The sequence below is a fragment of the Ambystoma mexicanum genome, chromosome 5q (assembly GCF_040938575.1).
Source record: "Ambystoma mexicanum isolate Mex_15411 chromosome 5q, UKY_AmexF1_1, whole genome shotgun sequence".
Taxonomy (NCBI): Eukaryota; Metazoa; Chordata; class Amphibia; order Caudata; family Ambystomatidae; genus Ambystoma; species Ambystoma mexicanum.
Window position 1 is genome coordinate 18,793,982 of NC_090933.1, and position 20,969 is coordinate 18,814,950.

At 48.4% G+C, this 20,969-nt stretch overlaps 1 protein-coding gene across 2 annotated transcripts in view; it reads right to left on the bottom strand.

Annotated features, from left to right (window-relative positions):
• LOC138497151 (uncharacterized) overlaps positions 1–20,009 on the bottom strand; it is a 572,420-nt gene extending 552,411 nt beyond the window's left edge. For both annotated transcript variants that reach the window (XR_011278526.1, XM_069620428.1), the window contains exon 1: positions 19,646–20,009. Coding sequence is in view for 1 of the 2 variants with exons in the window: in XM_069620428.1 (XP_069476529.1) it covers positions 19,646–19,972 (327 nt within the window). In the remaining variant the exon portion in view is untranslated. The remainder of the gene's footprint in view (positions 1–19,645) is intronic.
• Positions 20,010–20,969: the final 960 nt, after the last annotated feature.

A 20,969-nucleotide genomic window follows, 5' to 3' on the forward strand; every position in this document is an offset into this window, starting at 1 on the left:
TGGACCTGGCCATGCAGTCACTAGCGCCCAGGAGGAGGCTGCACTCTCGGCGGGAGCCGAAGAGAAGACCGTTGCCGAGCCAGAGCTAGAGCCAGTGGGGTGACAGAGCCAATGGAGCAGGATCACAGTCGGTGAACAGAAGGAGCAGGCACTAGAAATCCAGGTGAGAGGTGGTCTGGAGGGCCAGGCCACGCAGACAGGAGCGCCCAAGAAGGAGGCTGCACTCACAGAAAGAGCTGGAGAGAGGAGCGCTGTAGAGTCAGTGGAAGTCGCACAAGTGGGTTCAAGGTTGGCGACCAGAAGGTGCAGGCACTAGAAATCCGTGTGAGAGGTGGACCGGAGGGCCAGGCCACGCAGTCGGGAGTGCCCAGGAAGGAGGCTGCACCCCCAGCAGGAGCCGGAGAGAGGAGCGCTGTAGAGCCAGTGGTAGTCGCGCAAGTGGGATGATGGTTGTGATCTCAGCAAGATTCGTAGACTGGCAGGAAAGGTAGCAAGTATGGTAAGGAGGCCAAGGGCAGCAGGATCCTGTCCACTTAGTTGTAGCGAGCCAGCAAGGGCTGCAGCTGCCAGACGTGGAGGGCGCTGCAGCCCAGAGCAGATGGAGCGGGCTACAGGAGTGGCAAGGGCAGCAGGATCTTACCCGGGTCATCGCAGGGTCCCGGCAAGGACAGCAGCCACCAGTCACAACGGGCCCTACAGCTCAGAGTAGATGGAGCGAGACACAGGAGCGGCCGCGGCTATGGTTGACAGGAGCCAAAGAGAGGCGAACCAGTAGGAAGGAGGCCGCAGACAGACTGGTAGACTGGCTGGAATGGGGGCAAGAATGGTGAGCAGACCAAGGGCGACAGGATCCAGATTGCTCAGTTGTAGGGAGCCGACATGGGCCGCGGCTGCCAGAGGCAGAGGGTGCTGTAGCCCGTGGCAGATGAAGGGGGCCACAGGAGCTGCAGAGCGGCAGGATCTTAATCGGTGCTTCGCAGGGAGCGGACAAGGGGGGGGCAGCCTGACGTAGTGGGCGCTGTAGTCTGGAGTAGATGGATAGAGTCACAGGAGGGGCTGCATAGTTGACTGATAAAGGGAGCAGTCACCGGGATTCAAGACGAGGTCGCCATGTTTTCGTCCACGAGGCAGGAGGAGAGTTTGAAGGCGGCCCCAATCATAATGTAGCCGACACAGACTGTGTTGGCTAAACATATCCTTTAATGGATGTAACACGAGTGATGCCATTTTGTTCTTCTTTTGTAGTGTAGTGTCAAGTATTATTAATTTGTTGGAATAAAACTGTTTTGTGATACTTTCTAAGTCAATTTGTTTTATAAATTGTTTCTCCAATCTCACTGACCAAGGTCCATTGTGCGATTTTCTGTATTACTTACCTAGTACGAAACAAAAGTGATCACTGCATCACCCAATGGCGGGTGTGAATATCTTCTCATTCTCCAACGACCACTACAAAAAACTACTAGAGATTCCAGCACTATTTGAAGGTGCAAAAACAACAGAAACAAACCCAGATGGGACAAACGAAATAAACAAAATAACTCAAAAAAGAAAAAACAAATTCAAACCCAATTGTATGGAAGCTTTATACTACAGTATCTAAAGGGAGGAATAATACCTGAAGGCCTCCAGGTAAGATTTATTCCCAGATGATTCATTGATAATCCTAGATTTCAGAAAAACTTCAGCAGGGTCTGTAACAAATGGTCCAGAGATCTGATAATTCTAATAATAGAGACTGCTGAGAAGGAATCAAAGGAACAAAATGAAGAATTGTAACGTTTAGAGAAGGAATTTTCCGAAAACAAGTCCATCAAAGACGCCAAACAACAATTAGAAAAACCTGAAGATGAGTTAAACAAGTTCAAACAGCTAAACCTTGACCGAAAGGTTAATAAACTGAATAAAGATCTAAACAATTACAAGGAAGAAAAGACCTATCCGTATCTACGTGTAGGGTTCTACACAGAGACCACCAGTGGCCCATACAATCGAAGACCCAACCGATACGTAACTTTTTTGAAAACATCAGGGTCTTCTAGTGACTCAGAACAATCAAACGGGGCCCAAGCAGGCCCAAGCTCTGGGAATGCCTGAGGACAACCATCAGGTTTTTTTCAGAGGGGGGCCAAAGAAGACGCCCGAGACAAAGACAACAACAGTTTGGACCACGGGTATGCACATGCCAATGGTACCAAAATCAATAGAAATTGATAAAATATCTTCCACCATCCTGACAACCACAGAATTAGACCTATTGGCAAAGGGTCTTTCTTTCGTGCTGGTATCAAAAGCAGATCCTTTTACTTGCGAGATTGAACTCCATCGTTTTTTTCGCAACACATCATGGTCTTCTAGTGACTCAGACCAATCAAGCGGGGCCCAAGCATGCTCAAGCTCACGGAATGCCTGAGGACAACAATGAGGTTTTGTCAGGAACCCAATCCACGTATACTATGAATAGCTCCGTCCCCAAGCACCAGTTAGAGAGGGAATAAAGCCACTTGCTGACCGGTTATTGGGGCCACAGGTGGCATGAACGGTAGTACTGGACCCCAGGTAGCTGCAAGGGAAAAAACTGTAAACCAGTGTCAGGTACAAGAAGTATGCATCAAGAGGTTCAGAATCAGGACATATCGGACACCTACCTAAGGAACAGCTGAGGAAGGGCTTGGAAGAAGAGAGACCTCAGAACCCCAATGAAAGACTGCTCAAACCAAGGAGGTGCCAGGCACGAGGTATTAGGGGAGCCATATCCAGCAACTGCAAGTCAGCAACGGTGGCAGGATATGAGGAGGTGCAGGCTCAGTAGTCCAAAGGTGAAGGGGCTGTGAACTGACAGTATGCAGGTAGGTGCAGAAGACAAAACATGAAGGGAAGTCCCAGCCTTGCAAACAGAATCCAGGAAGAGGCAATCCGTGCAAAGCTCTGAGGTCAGAAACTGGACTTGGTAGTAGCCGAGTCGTCGTATCCAAATAGTTTGCAGAAAGTCGGTATAGCGTTTGCCAGGTTTCAAAGACCGAATAAAGAAGAATAAGCCGAGTCGTCGTAACCAGAGGACAAAACAAGAGCAATCCAGGGACGTGAGCGTAGATTCAGAATTTCCAAGTACAGCAAAATAAGGAAGCGCATAACAAACTGTGTAAAACAGCTGATAAGCGATAAAGGACAGGGTTGGGTTTCTTTTATCTTGCTGTAGCGTGATCACGTGACTGAAGACCCGGTCACATGAACGGAGCCATATCAACTGACCAGTTTGACGCAGACCGAAGACCTCACTCTTTTGCCATGGGAACCACAACCTCCAACGCGGCCAAAAACGCCACGTACACTGGTAATTATGTGTTGGCAACCCTCCTGTCAAAGGGAGACCGCGGCGCTGTACACCGTCATGCCGCTGCTGGATGGGCACATGGGGAACAGGGGTAGGTGTGTGTGGATCAGAGGGGCTGCAAGGAGTGGCTGAATGCATGACAGAATCCCCCCACAAGGGCCCATGACCCCGTGGTCTGGCCGGATTGTCCCTGTGAAAGCGGGAAGTCAAGAGCAGGGCATGGACGTTGGCAGCGGGTTCCCAAGACCTCTCCTCGGGGCCAAAACCCACCCAGTCTATCAGGTAATACAAGCGCCCCCTAGTGAAACAGGAACCAAGGATACCGCTGACCTGGTACTTGTCTGGGGAACCCTGCAACACCGGATAGGGAGGCAGCACAGCCCGAGTGGTGGGGGGACAAGGTTTCAGAAGAGAGGTCTGGAACACAGGGTGGACACGCAGGGTAACAAGCAAGGACAGGCGATAAGCTACGGGATTAATAACCCTGGTAACCCTGTAGGGACCCACAAAACGAGGGAGCAGCTTCCGCCACGCAGGGATGTGCAAATGTCTGGTGGATAACCACACCTTGTCACCAACAAGGTACGAAGGGGCTGGGGCACGATGCCTGTCAGCAGCCTGACACATAAGGGACTGTGCCTCACAGAGGTGGGTAAGGGCCTGGTTCTGGATGGTGGACAGATCCCTGAGACATGCATCGGCAGCAGGGGTGTTAGAGGCGGGGAGGTCGGGGAAAGGCAGGGAACGGGGATCCTCACCGTACAAAACGTAAAAGGGAGAGAAACCAGTGGCAGAGTGGGGAGCGTTGTTGTACGCAAATTCAGCTATGTGCAATACCTGATGCCATGAGTGTTGGAACTGTAGGGACAGACAGCGCAGGTATTGCTCGAGTGACTGATTGACACGTTCAATCTGTCTGTCGGATTCAGGGTGATAAGAGGATGAGAACCTTGCATCGATGCCTGTGAGTTTGGTGACAGCTCGCCAGAAAAGGGAGGTGAATTGAGAACCCCTATCAGAAACCAGGATAGTAGGGAGGCCAAAAAAGCAAGAAATAGAGCGAAAAAACAGATCAGCCATAGTGGGAGCAGAGAGCACACCGCTGCAAGGAATGAAGCGTGCCATCTTAGTAAAAGAGTCTACCACAACCCATCTGCCTCTACGATAAAAGGCTGCTCTGCGTTAGGGTGTTGGGAGTATGGGTGCAGTGGTGAATGCTGTTTTTAATGCTACAAAGGCCTCTTGTTGTGCAGGAGTACAGAGGAATGGTTTCTGTGGGCTAGTGAACGCAGTCAGGGGAGTGACAATGGAAGAGAACCCCGGTATGAACCGCCGATAGAAAATGGCAAACCCAAGGAAGGACAGAAGGGACTTTACTGTATTGGGGATAGGCCAGTCAAGAACTGCGTTGACATTGGAAGAGTGCATGGACAATCCACCAGAAGAGATGTGGAACCCCAAGAAATCCACTTCTGTGGCATGAAAAATACACTTTTCGGGCTTTGCATATAATGCATGAGCTTTGAGTCGAGCAAGGATCTCCCAGACATGTGTTATATTCTCCTGTAAAGAAGGAAAGAATACCAGTATTTCGTCTAGGTAGATGACGACAAAGGCGTCAAGGATATCGTGAAACACATCGTCCATGAACCTCTGAAAGGTTGTGGGAGCGTTGCATAGACCGAAAGGTATCACCGTATATTCATAAAGGCCATGTCGAGTGCAGAACGAGTTTTGTGAAGACTATGGCATGAGTCAATCGGTTCAGAAGGGGGTTGTTGAGTGGAATGGGATACCGGTTCTTGATAGTCACTTGATTAAGCCGCCTATAGTCCACACGGGGACGGAGGACGCCCTCCTTCTTCGGTGCGAAAAAGATGGGACTGGCCGCAGGTGACTGTGACGGCCTAATGTGCCCGATCTGGTGGGGGTGTTGGATGTACTCCTTCAGGGCCTGGTCTTCTGAGGGGGATAATGAGTATATCCGTCCGGTGGGGACAGTAGCTCCAGGAACCAGGTCAATAAGGCAATCGTAAGGACGATGGGGCGGAAGATGTTCTGCGCCCCCCTTGTCGAAGACCTCTAGGTAATCATGGTATTCCAAGGGAATGCTAGAAGCAATGACACCAACTACATGGCCTGGAGGATCTAGATCCATGGACTGGTGTTCGTCTTCATCTAGAGTTAATTGTGCTAGGGCACCCAGAGCTTGAGATGGGGATGAGACAACATCAGAGGACGTGAGACAGTGTTCTTGGCAATGGGAGGACTAAGAGAACACCTGACCACGAGACCAATCAATGGAAGGGTTGTGGATACGTAGCCAGGGAGTGCCTAAAATCATGCGGTAGTGATGAGATCAAAGGACACTGTGTGCCATGGATGATTAGTGTTAACGGGGCTGTCTGCTGCATGATGGGGCCTGAAACAAGTGAGGAACCGTCCACTGCCTGCACTGGTTCCGGTCGTTTTTTGTTCTGCCAGGGTAGATTCAAGGACGCTGCTAATGCTATGTCCATGTAGTTACCCGTGGCTCCTGAATCGATAACCAATTGTACGGTATGTTTACTGTCATCTGAAGATAGAAGGAGAGCATGGACCATGATAGGATTCGTGAGTTCAAAAGGAGGCGGCGAGGGGGTCTGGTGTAGGCCCGTCCGTGTCCCCGGATTCAGGGACGAGCCTTCTGAAAACCCTGTGGCTTGGGACAGGGACGTCTTGGACATTCCTTGACATAGTGTCCATTCAAACCACAGTACAACCAGGTGCTAGAGGTCCTGCATCGTTCTCTTTCTGCGGCTGTGATCAGACTCCGAGCCCCCCCGATCTGCATAGGTTCACTGGGAGCTTCACCAGATGCTGGAGCAGGAGACAAAGACAACCCAGGACCCCGTACTGACTCGGATTTGCGCTCTGCTCGCCAAGTATCAACCTGGAGGGCTAAGTCCACTAGTTCAGGGTATTAAGCGGGTAAGGAGGGTACCACAGCCAGTGCGTCTTTCATAGGGTTGTTCAGTCCCCGATAGAAGACCACGGCTTTCTTGCTTTCAGGCCAGGATGTCTCAACAGATAACTGATTGAAACGGGTGATGTAGTCAACCAAAGACGATTTACCTTGGGCCAAATCCAGTAGTTCTAAGTCCCGGGCTTGTGCCTTGTAACGGGTGTCAAACACACGGGTCATCTCGGCCACCAACAAAACTAAGTCATATAGAACGGGACTATTGTTCTCTAGTAACGAGTTGGCCCATGTGGCAGCAATTCCACCTAAATGTGAAAGGGTGAAAGCAGCCTTTGTGGTGGAATCTGGAAACGCCTGAGGGCAACACAGAAAGTGAAGTTTGCACTGGTTAATGAAAGTACGGAACTTCCTAGGGTTCCCTTGGTACTTCTCGGGGGCTGCCAGGGGACACGGGGTAAGTACATAGACAGGAGTCTGCAGAGTGAAACCGCTGGGTGGCGGAGGGTCCCCGAATTCCGGGTCTGCAGGCAGAGCATGCCGTTCGCTCTGTATGCCGTCCAATCATTGGTGTATGGCCGCCATGGCAGCCGACATTTCTGCTTGCAGAACCGTAATGGCCTGAACCAAAGCGGCTACCGGGTCTCCAGCAGCGGCATCCATAGTCTGGGTGGAAGGCTTATCAGTCTGTCAGGAACCTGATCCACATAGACTATGAATACCTCCGTCCCCAAGCACCAGTCAGAGATGGAATAAAGGCAGTCGCTGACTGGTTATTGGGACCACAGGTGGCTGGAATGGTAGTACTGGTACCCGGGCAGCTGCCAGGGAAAAAACAGTAAACCAGTGTCAGGTACAAGAAGTATGCAACAAGAGGTTCAGAATCAGGACATATCGGACACCTACCTAGGGAACAGCTGATGAAGGACTTGGAAGAAGAGAGACCTCAGAACCCCAGTGAATGACTGCTCAACCCAAGGAAGTGCCAGGTACCAGGTGTTAGGGGAGCCGTATCCAGCATCTGCAAGTCATTTGCAGGATATGAGGAGGAGCGATATGGAGATGAGGGCATAGAGATAGACGGCGTATCCCACCTCATCTCAATGTACGCTGATGACATGCTACTATATCTACATAATCCAGAACATCTACTGCCATATATCCTAGAAACATTAGACGGATTCCACAGTTACAAGGGGATCCAGATTAAAAAGTACAAGTCCTGCCTCTACCCCCTCGCAGCACTGTGCGGCAACGAATATGGACCCCTCCCCTCCATGGTCCTTCAATGGAAGACAACCTCCTTCAGATACTTGGGAATCACTATACATCGGACCCCCAGAACTGAACATATTCTCAACAAGGTTAGAGCCAAGGATGCCCTAGAGAAATCAATGGACTTCTGGGGGAAACTGCTGCTCTCTGTGGCAGGGAGGGCTGGTCTCCTCAAAATGGTGGTGCTGCCCCGGTTACTACACATTTTCACCAACGTCCCATTCAATATTCCCCTCCCTTCTTCAGAGAAGTAAACAAACTTTGCAGACGGTTCCTGTGGCAGGAAGGCAGGCACAGAGTGGCGCTGGAGACACTACAGAGACCCTATGAAAGGGGAGGCATGAAAATCCCCAACTTCGAACTGTATTACTTAGCAAGTCAGCTGAAGCATGTAGTGAAATGGATGGCGGACGAAACCACAACAGACACCTGACTCCTACAACCAGCCCTGCCTCGGCTGCTACTTAGGGACCTACTCTGGGTCCCAACTGCTACACTGCAAAACAGGCCATACCTGTTTAAGCTAGGGACCCAGCTGTGGAAACGCGCCAGCAAAACCGTGAGAGTAGACGACCCGTACTCTCCACAAATCCCCATAGCAGCAATCATGGCAAACAGACCCTGGGGACAAACAGAAACGCGTAGCCAATGGTAGCCCCACGGCATGGCGACACTAGGGGGCCTGGTACACGAACAAGAGATCCTAACGTTCGTTGAACTCAACGAGGCCACGGGACTGCCGTCAGGGCAGTTCTTGCTTCATAGAGCTGTAATGCGGAGTATGGTGAACAGATGGCCAGAAGCCACAAACCTGGCAACTGAGCATGAGGTAATCGAAACCATGCTAAACACGGCCGAAGGGGGTCATGAAAGCTCACGACTATACGGGGCACTAACGGAGGGCACGACCAGAAATGAACTCAAAAGCTGGGCGAAGTGGGAGCACAAACTGAGCCTGGAATTTGAAGACAAGGAATGGGAGAAAATAACTCACTATCACAAAAAGATCTCCAGGAACGCACGCCTGCAACTCATCCAGTTTTACATAACTAACTGAGCATACCTCACGCCAGAAGCACTCTCCAGGTTTCGGGGAGTGGTTATCCAAGTATGCCCCAAATGTAATGAACCTGGGGCTGCTATGACTCACATGTTCTGGGGATGTCCAGTGATATAAGAGTTTTGGACACAGGTTGCGGCGAAAGTGGCAGGGGCGGGTATCGACGTGGAGGTGCGGACACCAGCGGCTTGCATCTTGGGCAGATACAAACGTAATAGAAAAAACAAGCCTCTAAATAAACTGAAGGACCTAATATACATAACAGAGAAAAGACGCATAGCCATAGGATGGAATAGCCTGAAAAATCCAAGCGTGGCACAGTGGTAGGGGGACCTCCTGAGGTGGGTGACAGCCAAAACCGGAGCGTGGGAGAGTGCGCTACAAGAACAGAGGCTGGACAACAGCAGTGATCTGCACCAATGGGTGGCACTGACGGTGCCTTTGCTCCATCCCAGCGTGGATGATACTTCCTCAGATGACCCAGGCAGCCCTAGATCGAAAGCTGGCACGGCAAGGTCTGAAGAACAGACTGTGGACTTGGGGGGGGAGGGGCAGGAGGGAAGGGAAGGAATTAATGATGGAAGCATTTGATTGTCGCATTGATAATGTTGGAAGTTTGGTATGTTGGTAAATCAATAAAGAAATAAAAAAAATAAAAAAAGGATATGAGGAGGAGCGGGCTCAGTAGTCCAAAGGTGAAGGGGCTGTGAACTGACAGTATCAAGGTAGGCGCAGAAGACAAAACATGAAGGGAAGTCCCAGCCTTGCAAACAGAATCCAGGAAGAGGCAATCCGTGCAAAGTTCTGAGGTCAGAAACTGGACGTGGTAGTAGCCGGGTCGTCGTATCCAAAGAGTATGCAGACAGTCTGTTTAGCGTTTGCCAGGTTTCAAAGACCGAATAAACAAGAATAAGCTGAGTCATTGTAGCCAGAGGACATAACAAGAGCAGTCTAGGGACATGAGCGTAGATTCAGAATTTCCAAGTACAGCAAAACGAGGAAGCACGTAACAAACTGTGTAAAACAGCTGATGAGCGCTGAAGGACAGGGTTGGGTTGCTTTTATCTTGCTGTAGCGTGATCACGTGACCGAAACAAGACCAGGTCACGTGAACGGAGTCGTGTCACATGATCAGTTTGACGCGCTCCGAAGACCTCACTCCTTTTCCATGGGAACCGCAACCTCCAACGCAGCCAAAAACGCCACGTATGCCGGTAATGATGTGTCTGCAACCCTCCTGTCAAAGGGAGACCGCGGTGCTGTACACCGACATGTCGCTGCTGGATGAGTACATGGGAAACAGTGGTAGGTGTGTGTGGATCAGAGGGTCTGCAAGGAGTGGCTGAATGCATGACAGGATTTTTCCAGAGGGGGGCCAAATAGGACGCCTGAGACAAAGACAACAACAGTTTGAACCAGGGGTACCCACGTGCCAAGGGTACCAAAATCAATAGAAATTGGTAAAATACAGATTTTCAATCTATCCTCCACCATCTTGACAACCACAGAATTAGACCTATTGGCAAAGGGTCTTTCTTTCCTGCCAGTATTAAAAGCAGATCCTTTTACTTGCGAGATTGAACTCCATTGATTTTTTCACAAGATTCGTTTAAAACACTATTTTGAAATGTATCTACCGAGCCAAACCATGGGCCACAAAGATACTGTCATTGACCCGGAAGAGGTGAGAAACATCACAGGCCTCAAAATGAAATCACAATTTACTCCCGCCCACACGCCTGCCCAACCGAAATCCTTGCATTTGAGAATATTGTCAAAAAACAAATCCAAGAGGCCATAAAAAAGAAAAACTACTATCCCGATAATTTGATGAGGTAAGAAAGGGAAAGTTTGAAAAAACGATGCGAGAATGATCACATTACCATCAAACTCGCCGATAAAGGCGGTGGTATAGTTATAATAGATATAAAAAAATATGACGATGAGTGCCTGAGATTTCTAGATGATGAGAGATCATGTAAGAAACTTGAATCAGACCCAACAAGCAGACTTCAAGATGAAATTCTGAGTCTTATAGAACATGCTACCCAAGAAGAATGGATAAGCAAAGACGAATATGCATTTTTATGCAAAATTCATCCTAAGAAGGGTGCATTCTATGTACTCCCTAAAGTACATAAAAACTCAGAACACCCGCCAGGCAGACCCATCCCATAGTCTCAGCTATTAATTCATTATTAGAACCGTTATCAATCCACACTGAATTTTTCTTAAAGCTCTTTGTGGAACTCATGCGGGCCTACATTAAGGACACCACAGACATGATTAACATCATCAATGACATCACAATAAATCAAGAGGATATCTTCTTAACCATGGACGTAGAGTCATTATATACATCTATCCCACAGATGCCTGGAGTTACTAGGTGCCGTTTTGGATAAGCGCCCGATGCTCCAAACTACACCTACAGGGTTCATACTGTAATGCGCACCCCTAGCAAAGAGTGAGAATTTCTTTCTGTTTAAGAAACAAATATACAAACAGTTGAGAGGCGTAAGCAATGGGGCAACATTTGCACCCAATGTGGTCAATTTGTACATGGCTAATTTTGAAAATATGTACATCTTGGGACAGGACAATAAACAGAGAATTTGGAGACATGGTTGTGGTGTGGAAACGCTTTATTGACAATGTGTTCTTCATATGGAGAGGATCAACCACTTCCCTACAAACATTCTTTGATTGGGTACATTTGTGTGACCTCCATATTAGATTCACCATGGAGTGGGATCACAAACAAGGGAACTTTCTAGACCTATTGATTCGGAAAAATGAAACATTTTTAGAAACAACTCTATACATGAAGGCAACTGATAAAAATTCCCTCTTGCATTTTTTGAGTTTCCATCCGGCCGGATTGAAGCTGAACCTACCCTATGGGCAGTTCCTCCGGATCCAGAGAAATTGCACCAATAGGGATGAGTTCATTGAACATTCTTCTAAATTACAGGGCAGATTAATGGACATGGGATACCCTAACAAATTGGTTAAACAGAATTACAAGCGTGCCTTGAATACATATCGCAACATATGTTTGGCCCCAAAAGCCAAATCCACCAATGATCAGCTAATCTGTGTGTCCACATATTCTCCGATCAGTAATGCCCTAAAGGAAAGTGTCAACAAAAACTGGCACCTGGTTAAACAGGGTGGCAGTCTGGCAAAGAAGACCATTTTTGCCTTGAAACGGAACATGAACTTAAGGCAGAAACTGGTCCATACCTACACTGAAATTGAGTCGGATCAGACATTAAGGAATCAGTGGGCTCTACCCCCTATAGTTGGGCACTACAAATGCGATAATTGTGCTGCCTGTCCTTTTACCGAGACCAAACATACATTTGAATATGGCATTAACAAAAAGTGGCAATTGAAAGGACATACCAATTGTCTCACAAAAAAATGCCATTTATGTAATTTCTTGCCCATGTGATATGTTATACGTGGGCAAAAAAACGAGACAAGTACGCCAAAGAATTTCAGAGCACCAATCCTGTGTAAGGAATAAAGTACAGGACAAACCACTGGTTGAACACTTCAGCAGAATGGGACACACCGATCGAGACATCAGATGGTTTGTGCTCCAAACCATAAGAATGCCGATGCAAGGTGGTGATATGTCCACCATGCTACATCGTGTTGAACAAAGGTGGATCCATTCTCTGGATACGGTCCTACAGGGCCTTAATATCTCCTTTGAGTGAATACATTAGTGACTAGATAACACATCATTGCGGTCATGGGATTCCCCCAGTCTGACCTTGGGGTTACATTCAGTTAGAGCCACACACCTGAATAACGGTATGTGTCCTCGATAACCCCCTCACTGTTGAGGGTGTGACAATACTCTTGATAACTTCTGTTCTGCAACATCTTTTGTATGCTCCCATTTTTTTGGGTCTTGAGAAATATGCATACACACCCCACATAGTGCTGTGATACATGAACTCTCCTGTCTGCCTTGTCTTTAAGAGATTTTGACACTCCGTGCCTAGTACCTCTGGCACCAGGCTACCCCAATGCACCCATTACAGATGGAACAATCACTCCCACCTGCATGTGGGCTGATTTGTGAAATACAGCACCGACAATGCACAGAGCGTGCATTTGGCCAGTAGAGCGGACTATAGTCCTCTCTTCATGTCTACTATAAAAACAATACATGGCCACGCCCCCACTTCTGTGGGCGCTGTGTTTTCTGCCTGTACGAGTGAAAGCGAAAGCCAGAGATTTCCCTGATACTGCGGACTGATTCACGAGATAAGAATTCAGCTGTCTGTTTACTCGAACGTACACTTGTATGTACGCATGTAGGGGGACTAGCATTTCTGAACGCTTGGAAAAGTAAGATCCGAGCGCTCTCATGAATGCGTGTTATCAGGGCACGGGATTTTCCATGTGATCATGTTATACATTGAAATTACAAACGCGCATTTCTACTTTGAGACATCCCCTTCGGGGCACTGAATCCCCTGAAGTGCTAATGGCTGCGCTCAGTTGCGGACATTCTTTCTGATATGAAGCAGGCTTAGCTGCTTATATCTACGTCATGCCTGCATTAAAGGATATGTTTAGCCAACACAGTCTGTGTCGGCTACAGTAAGATTGGGGCACCATGAGAACCCACTAGATGCAAATATGGGCCCCACTCTACATTGTTTATTTAAATATATTTATTTAAACATGTGAGTGCACACAATACAGAATTTTTCAGATGCAATCGATCCAATAGCTGTTTCTCTGGATTGCACCCATAGAGCTGCATCAATTGCGACGGGAACCCTTATATATTCACACCACAGAGGTCTCCCCTCTGGGACAGCTATCTAGCTTCATATATTATCTGTCCACCATATTCCCTAAGAGGGTGAGTACTTACCATTGCACTTGCACATTTAATCGATATAATGGGAATCCGTCAACAATGGAAAATAAAGGGATAGCCAGGACCTCCATATAACACAAGTGATGTCATCTTGTTCTTTTTTTGTAGACAAGTGGCACCACGTGAATTAATGTTGGACACCCCACTGATAATTACACCAGATGGTGATTTGTGACACCCACCTATCCCAATGAAGCAAGTTACCCCACTAACCACAAGGTAAGGGTCCATTTTGTTGGGGATTGTAATCGGTCAAGCTACATTGGTACACCCAGAGAGAGGAGTGTGGCTCATTTTGTGCCTTTGCTCTCTCCTCATGCCCTTTTTTCAGTATTCCTGCAAGACTATTCCCAGGAGCACTGAGGATTTGACCCACGGTAAAGCACTTAGTGGAGGTGAGTGACAACGAGTATAATCACAGAAGGTTCATACACACAAGTAATCTTTGTTTATTTAAATAAGAGATTGGAGCAATTCTTGATGCATGATTTGTTTGTTTTTAGATTTGCACTGGAAGACATCTTCCACCTGACGATACCCCTGAGCTAGACAATATTCAAGCTCTATCCCCATCCTGAAGAAGGTCGACTAAGATCGGGCTAAATAGAAAAGCCTATGTACCACGACCAAAACATATGTAGATGCTGCTCAAATAAGCCTAGTCCTATTTGATTTAATACATACTCACAGTTGACACAGGTGTTAGGCAATGATTTATTGACCAGTGTTTTTGGGTTTTGAATAACCCATGTTGTATATAGAAGTGTGCATTGGATGTGTATGAATGAAAGTCTCAATGTATGGTGGTATGAATAGGAAGATGTGGAAAGTATAATGAATTCAAGTATTCTATTGAATTTATGTGCTTTATGAGAAAATAGTGTCAAGTATTAGTAATTTGTTTGAATAAAACTGGTTTGTGATACTTTCAAAGTCAATTTGTTTTGTAAATTATTTCTCCTATCTCACTGACCAAGGTCCATTGTGCGCAGGTCTTTATATGGCTTCAATATTGCCCCCGCTTCATCTTGGCAATAATAATTGTAACCTTTCTTTTCTGGATTTTCGTTAAAGTGATTCTAACGCCAATAAAACTTTCTTGTATTAGTTTGATATTCAAAATATGTTTTAGCAGTCACCGTTCGACTACGGAGTGTTCCGGGTTACCTACTGGTATATCTAGACAAATCCGCTTCAACCACTGCCTTTGCTTCTTCTGGTGCTCTTTAAACGTCCAACAGCTTTGATTGTGTTCCTGCGGCCCACACTACACCGCAAAGGAACCTGCTTTGCCTGCATTGCTCCTCCTGCACTCCGGTGCACACCAGCGTGTGGGACCAGGCATGAAATAAGGAGCGTTCCTCTCTTCCACTGGACATCCTGTCAGAACACAGCTTCCCAGTGTAAGACCCTCTCAGGACCGGCATTCACTTCAACTACAGCGGCGGTTCTGGCATCTTAATTTCCCTGCTTCAGCTGCTGCAACTGCGGCTCACAACTGCTACTACTGCTCCACCTTCTTCTTCTAATGGCCTGCATCTGAGGGGGCCTTAAATACCTAAAAGTCCCACTCAGGTGTGGGTCATTAGGACCACTTATCTGCATACTGAAGTTCTGTGCCTCTGAGCCCCTCTTCTTCATCGCAGTACTTAGGTCATTGTGGGACTAATGTTCCCCCAATGTTCTGATTACTTTCTATGTTCTGAATATCGCCTTCAACTTTATGTAATTCACTCTTCTAACTGAATACATCATTAGGAAGAGATTTAAGAGGGATTAATGGTTGGTTCAGACTTGCATTGATTGTAATGTAACCTACCCTAGGAATTCAAGCTCTCCCTCTGTTCTAATCCCCCTCGATCTCTCTTCTGCCTTTGACACTGTCAACCACTTCATTCTCACAAACCGCCTTTATGATACCCTCGGCATCACGGCCAGGCGTGGATTTGATCCTTCCTCGCTAACAGACCCTCCCAAGTGCAAATGGGTCCTTTTCTCTCCTCCTGCTTGTATTTGTGTTTTGAATTTGTATTTGTTTATTATTTATATTGCACACCGAACCCTAGGGTAACTGGGCGCATGAAAGACTTGAGTTACATACATGTTGAATTGCATACAGTGTACATTGAAATGAAGAAGAAGGAGACAGAAAGCGAGAGGGACCCTCGTTACAGATGGGTCAGCAAAAGGCATTGTACAGCATCATAACTAAACCGAAGACATGAGGAAGCCAATACAGCAGGTAGTGCAGTATGAGGGAAAGGCTGGGATGGATTGGATGTTATGCAGACATCACACAACTCTCCTTGAAGTTAATGCAAGTAAGACATAGATCCTACTCATTGGACACCTGCTCCTTGCCCCCTCCCCTCTGGCCTGACTGACTCCTTGAGCCCCCTCCCCTCACCCACCTGTGAGGCAAAACACCTTGGGAACATCTTTAACTCCTCTCCTTTTTTCTCTCCACACATCACTGACCTTGCCAAGAGGTACAACTTTTAGCTCCACGTTCTCAGGGGCATTCTACCGTTCCTCACCTTCCCCCAGAGGCTCAACGTCTCCAGAGCCCGGGTTCTCTCTAGGCTTGTGTACTGCAACATCCTCTTCCTCAATTTACCTGTTTCCTCCCTTCGCCCGCTTCAACTAATCCAGAAAAGGACTGTGAGACTTATCCTTGGCCTCAAGCCCAGGCACTGCATCGGGCCACCCCTAAAATCTCTCCACTGGCTCCTGGTGACTGCAAGGATCAAATTTAGGACCATTTGCATCATCCACTACGCTGTCTGGGGCCTGGGACCTCTTTACATCCAGTTTTCCTTTCCTAAATACCTCCCGGCCAGAGTCCTTCGGTCCTCTGGCTCCAACTCTCTGCAGGTCAAACGCTTTTCAAAGCAGAGAGCGGAAGGTAGATACCTTTCCTCGGCTGGCCCCTCCCTCTGGAACGGCCTCCCCCACACCCTCAGACTTGAGCCGGATATTTTAAAGTTCCGGAAACTTCTCAAGGCTTTCCTTTTCTCCTCTTTCTTCCCTCTCCCCCTCCCGTGCTAACTCTTCCTCTGCCATTGTTACTGGGGACTGGTCACCTCAGATTCATACAGGGTCCCATCAAAACCCTACCAGTCCCCCTTGCATCCTTTGCCAGCACTTGCCCTTGGCTCCCTTTTTTGGACTTGGTCCTCTCTGCCCACTGTACTTATCTTCCCTTTCCCCCTTTTTCCCTTGCACTTACCACAGTGGCCCACCCACCTTCTCTGGGGGCACCCCATTCTTGCATTTCCTCCTCTACCCCCCACCCCATGCACAACCTCTCAAGCACTTATACAGTAAGATTGTCACAAGGCAAATATAACCGTTGTGATGTGATGTGATAGGTTATTTATAACGCGCTTAATACCCAGAGGTTTCAAAGCTCGGACCGGGGATCGAACCTGTGTCGCTCTGTGTTGTCTTGCTTCCAAGGAAGAGCATGTTGCTACTGAGCTATCCTCCCGTTATTTGTTTGCTCTACTCTATTCATTCCCTTATACCCCCCATTTTGTCTTGTGGCACCTAAAAAGACTTGTGTATAGGCACCATTCAAATGCCCAATAAATAAAATAAATAACGCAAACTGCCTTTATTTAGGTGCACTGGCGTTCCTACTTAGGAAACTACAAAGAGTCCAAAACGCTGTGGCCCGCCTGCTCTTTGACCTCCCTCCCAGAGAACACATCAGCCCCACACTGAAAGTCCCCCACTAGCTCCCTATTGGACGACAAACTACCTTTAAATCCATGTGCATTACTCACCATGTCATCCACAACATAGGCCTGGAATTCCTCCAAGACAAACTAACACTCTACCGGCCCTCCAGAACACTCAGAGCCGGTGCAGCCTTAGTCCTAGTTATCCCCCAATATAACTACCCCAGACTGGGCGGATCCTCCTTCTCCGTCCAAGCTCCCACCATCTGGAACTCTTTGCCCCTACCACAACACTGGGAATCCCCTCGAATTCGGAAAGGCCCTTTTTACTTCCTCCTCTTGAAACTCTCCCACTCTATATTGTGACTGCCCGAGCACACGAACTGGAACAGACCTAACTCAACACTGGGCATCATTACGAGGTAGGCAGCCACGGAATGAACGGTGCCGGTAAGGGACCAGCACCGTTCATTCTGGGCTGCCACATTACGAGGTCTGCAGCGGGTCCCGCTCTGCACGCCTAGTCAGACCAGACGTGCAGAGCGGTACCCGCTAGCAGACCAGGATGCTAACAACGGGCCCGTCATTAACAGGCCCGTTGTTAGCATCCTCCCCATTCCCATTGAGCTCTATGGGGGATCAATGGGAATGGGGATGTACCGGGTCCGGGTCCCGCGAAAGGGAATTACTGGGCCCTCCAAGTTCGGAAGGGCCCGATAAGTCCCCTTTTGCGGGACCCGGACCCGAGTTTGGAGGTAGTCATGCCGCTAAAAACGGCATGGCTACTTCCAATCTTGTAATGAGGCCCACTGTCTTTCCAAAGCACAGTGGATGCCGGCAGCGTTCACAGCGGCACACTGTGAGAAACGTACACTCTCTTCCTGCCCCTCGCACACAAGTACTGGTCCAGACCCAACTAAACACCTACTCTTCCAAACCACTGTGAATGCCGGCAGCATTCGAAACAGCACACTGTCAGATACTTCCACTCTCCCCCCTCCCCACAGACGATCCTACTTTAACCCTGTCCCTCCGAGCCCTCCCCGTCCCATGCCCGAACCACCCACTCTATAACCGGTGCAATCCAGTCACTTAACAACGCCAGTAAATATGATGCACATTGGATGTGGCAACTTAAAGATGCAGGGAAAGAATGCTTGCTGAAACGGACCACCAGAGACAGCAACAGGAGCAGGATCTGTCTAAACAGGGGACAGCTAAGAATTGCGCACTCAGCTGGAGATCCCTACCGAATTATCAAAGGGCCTACCCAAAAGCACAGTACGCCTAAAAACCCATAGGTCGCGCTGGTGGTGATGAGGAAATGCAGCAGTTCGATCAGGGCTATTGGGCATGGGCTGCACTTTAATGGCTGTGGGGGAAGGAACAGAGACAGTTCTTTGGGTGGTAAGACCTATTTAATTTATTTCATAGTGGACTCAAAGAAAGGCATCAGCCAGGTCCTCCACAAAGGTAGTATGTTAACACCACCGAAGATACACTTGAACGACCAATCTACCATCTTGAGTGACGTAAGAAAACAACACTGAAAGAAAATCTGTCTGAGACTAGTGTATTTATAGCTGGCACCACGCCTGTGAACACATGCCACAGGCACGGCTCCCCATCCATGCACTCTAGAATGCAGCTATGGCTATGCAAATCCGGTCTAGCAGCTTGCATAGCCGTCCACACTGAAACCCCTGATGTACATCAACACCTCTGCCATTAGTATACAGCGACAACCCACGTAAAAATGTGGTCTAGCTGGGCACACATCAAATCTTCTACACTAGCACTCTATCATAATCCACCAACAGCACCCACCCCGGTGCCTGACCTCAGAGCTTACTTGGGCCCAGCCAACCCTCCAAAATCCTAAACTGGCAGAATGCACACACGCATCTTAAACTTACCGAACTCCCCTTGTTTTACATCTTAAACTTAACTCTTAGAATCTCCCATACATGGACTTCGGTCCCAAAGAGCGGTCATGGAGGCCATACAAATGGGGGAAGGGCCCTATAAAAATGACAATTGCAATTTCAGTAACAAGGGAAGGCAAAAAAGTACAGTATGCATTACAAAAGTAGAAAGGCTCACTTGTCTCGGCAAAGGAGGACAGGGGCACTTTTTCCACCAAAGTAAAGAGCCGAAAGCTTGTACAGTATGACCATTACAATAGGGGAACGTTTTTGCCATGAGCCAAGAGGCAAATTAGGGAACTTTCAGCATTACAAAGCAGGTGATTGACACTCGGATCCCAGTACAACTCCTGCGTGTACTCTGGCAAAGTGATACATATTCCTAACGCCAGATCCAAAAAGGAAATCCATGCAGTGTTGTGTTGTTTCACAAACGACAGAAAACTGGACTTTCCACCGCCAACCCCTTCCTCTCTTTTTCGTTCCTGTACCGTACTTACCTGGATGTCTCCACCTGGCGGGTGAAGCAGCAGAGCCCGGTGACAGGGCGGTAAATGTTGTTCATCCGAGAGCACGGGGGACTTTAATAGGTTGCAGGAGCTCTGAAGCGCGGCGGCCACTGAAGGCGCGTTCTGTCCAAGGCAGAGCAGCGCATGCCGTCGCTCTGGCGCCAAGCGACGACGAAGCTGCTCCAGCAGCGCAGTTCGGTATTCGTGGCCAAAACCAGGCCACAAACTCTGTTGCTTCTCTTCAGTGACTGTCTGCGTCTCAGCTTCCGGGAGCTTGCGGTTCCTCTTCTCTTCGTGTAGCCGGAATCGGACTTCCATTGCCAGAGCAGAGTGTCAGCTGTTTAGAGCTGGATGATCTCCTGCCCCAAGCAGCGCCAGGTTTCCAGGAAACGGAAAAGGGGGATGGCCGGAGCTGTGCTGCTCACACTGTTGCTTAACACTGGGTGCCAGGCAACTTCAACCAGGAACTGGTACACAGTCAATGCACCTTGTGGCTTTATAAATGGTATCATTCACTGACAAATATATACCCCTACTGAAGGGGGCGGTGAACGTCGGCGTGCACCTATCATGTCATTTTGTACGAATATTTTGGAGTAATTAAAACATTTATTTCATTGAGATACCACCCATTTGCCCGACATAAAACGGAGCGTGAATACAAGAAAATGCGTTATTACTGGGAAATGTAAAACACGGACACGTGTGCATTGCACAGCCCTAGAAGACAAAAAGACAAGCCAAACGCACATTTACAGGACTCCCATGCCATATTAGCGTCCAAACGCCTCGTTGGAAAAAGATTATGCAGCCGAAAGAGATCGCCAATAACCCGCAGAATCAAACGCTGTTCGAAATACCCATGGCTTATTCTATGATACTAAGAACGATCAAACGGTGCCGAGAGAATTACAGTCTTTCCACCTCGCCCCAACCCCAAATGCTGCATCTTATGCACTGTAACGTACAAACAAGTACCTCACACAAGACATTACACATACATGCTTCCAAGCCTCCTGGGGAGGGGTTGTCCATCCACCGCACCATCATTCTACCTGGACCCTTCCTGTCTGCTGGTCCTCAGCCACCACCTGGTCTCTTTCTTCCACTGGCCACCTGCCACCACTTGGCCCCTTGATCCATAGACTGCCTGCAACCACCTGGGCCCCCACAGTCGATTGGCCCCCTACCTCCACCAGGACCCTATATCCCCCTCGGAACGCCAACTACCACCCGGACCCTTCTGGTGGTATCCATCTGCTACAACCTGGACCATCCCTGTCTCCTGGATCATCTACCACCACCTAGGCCCCTC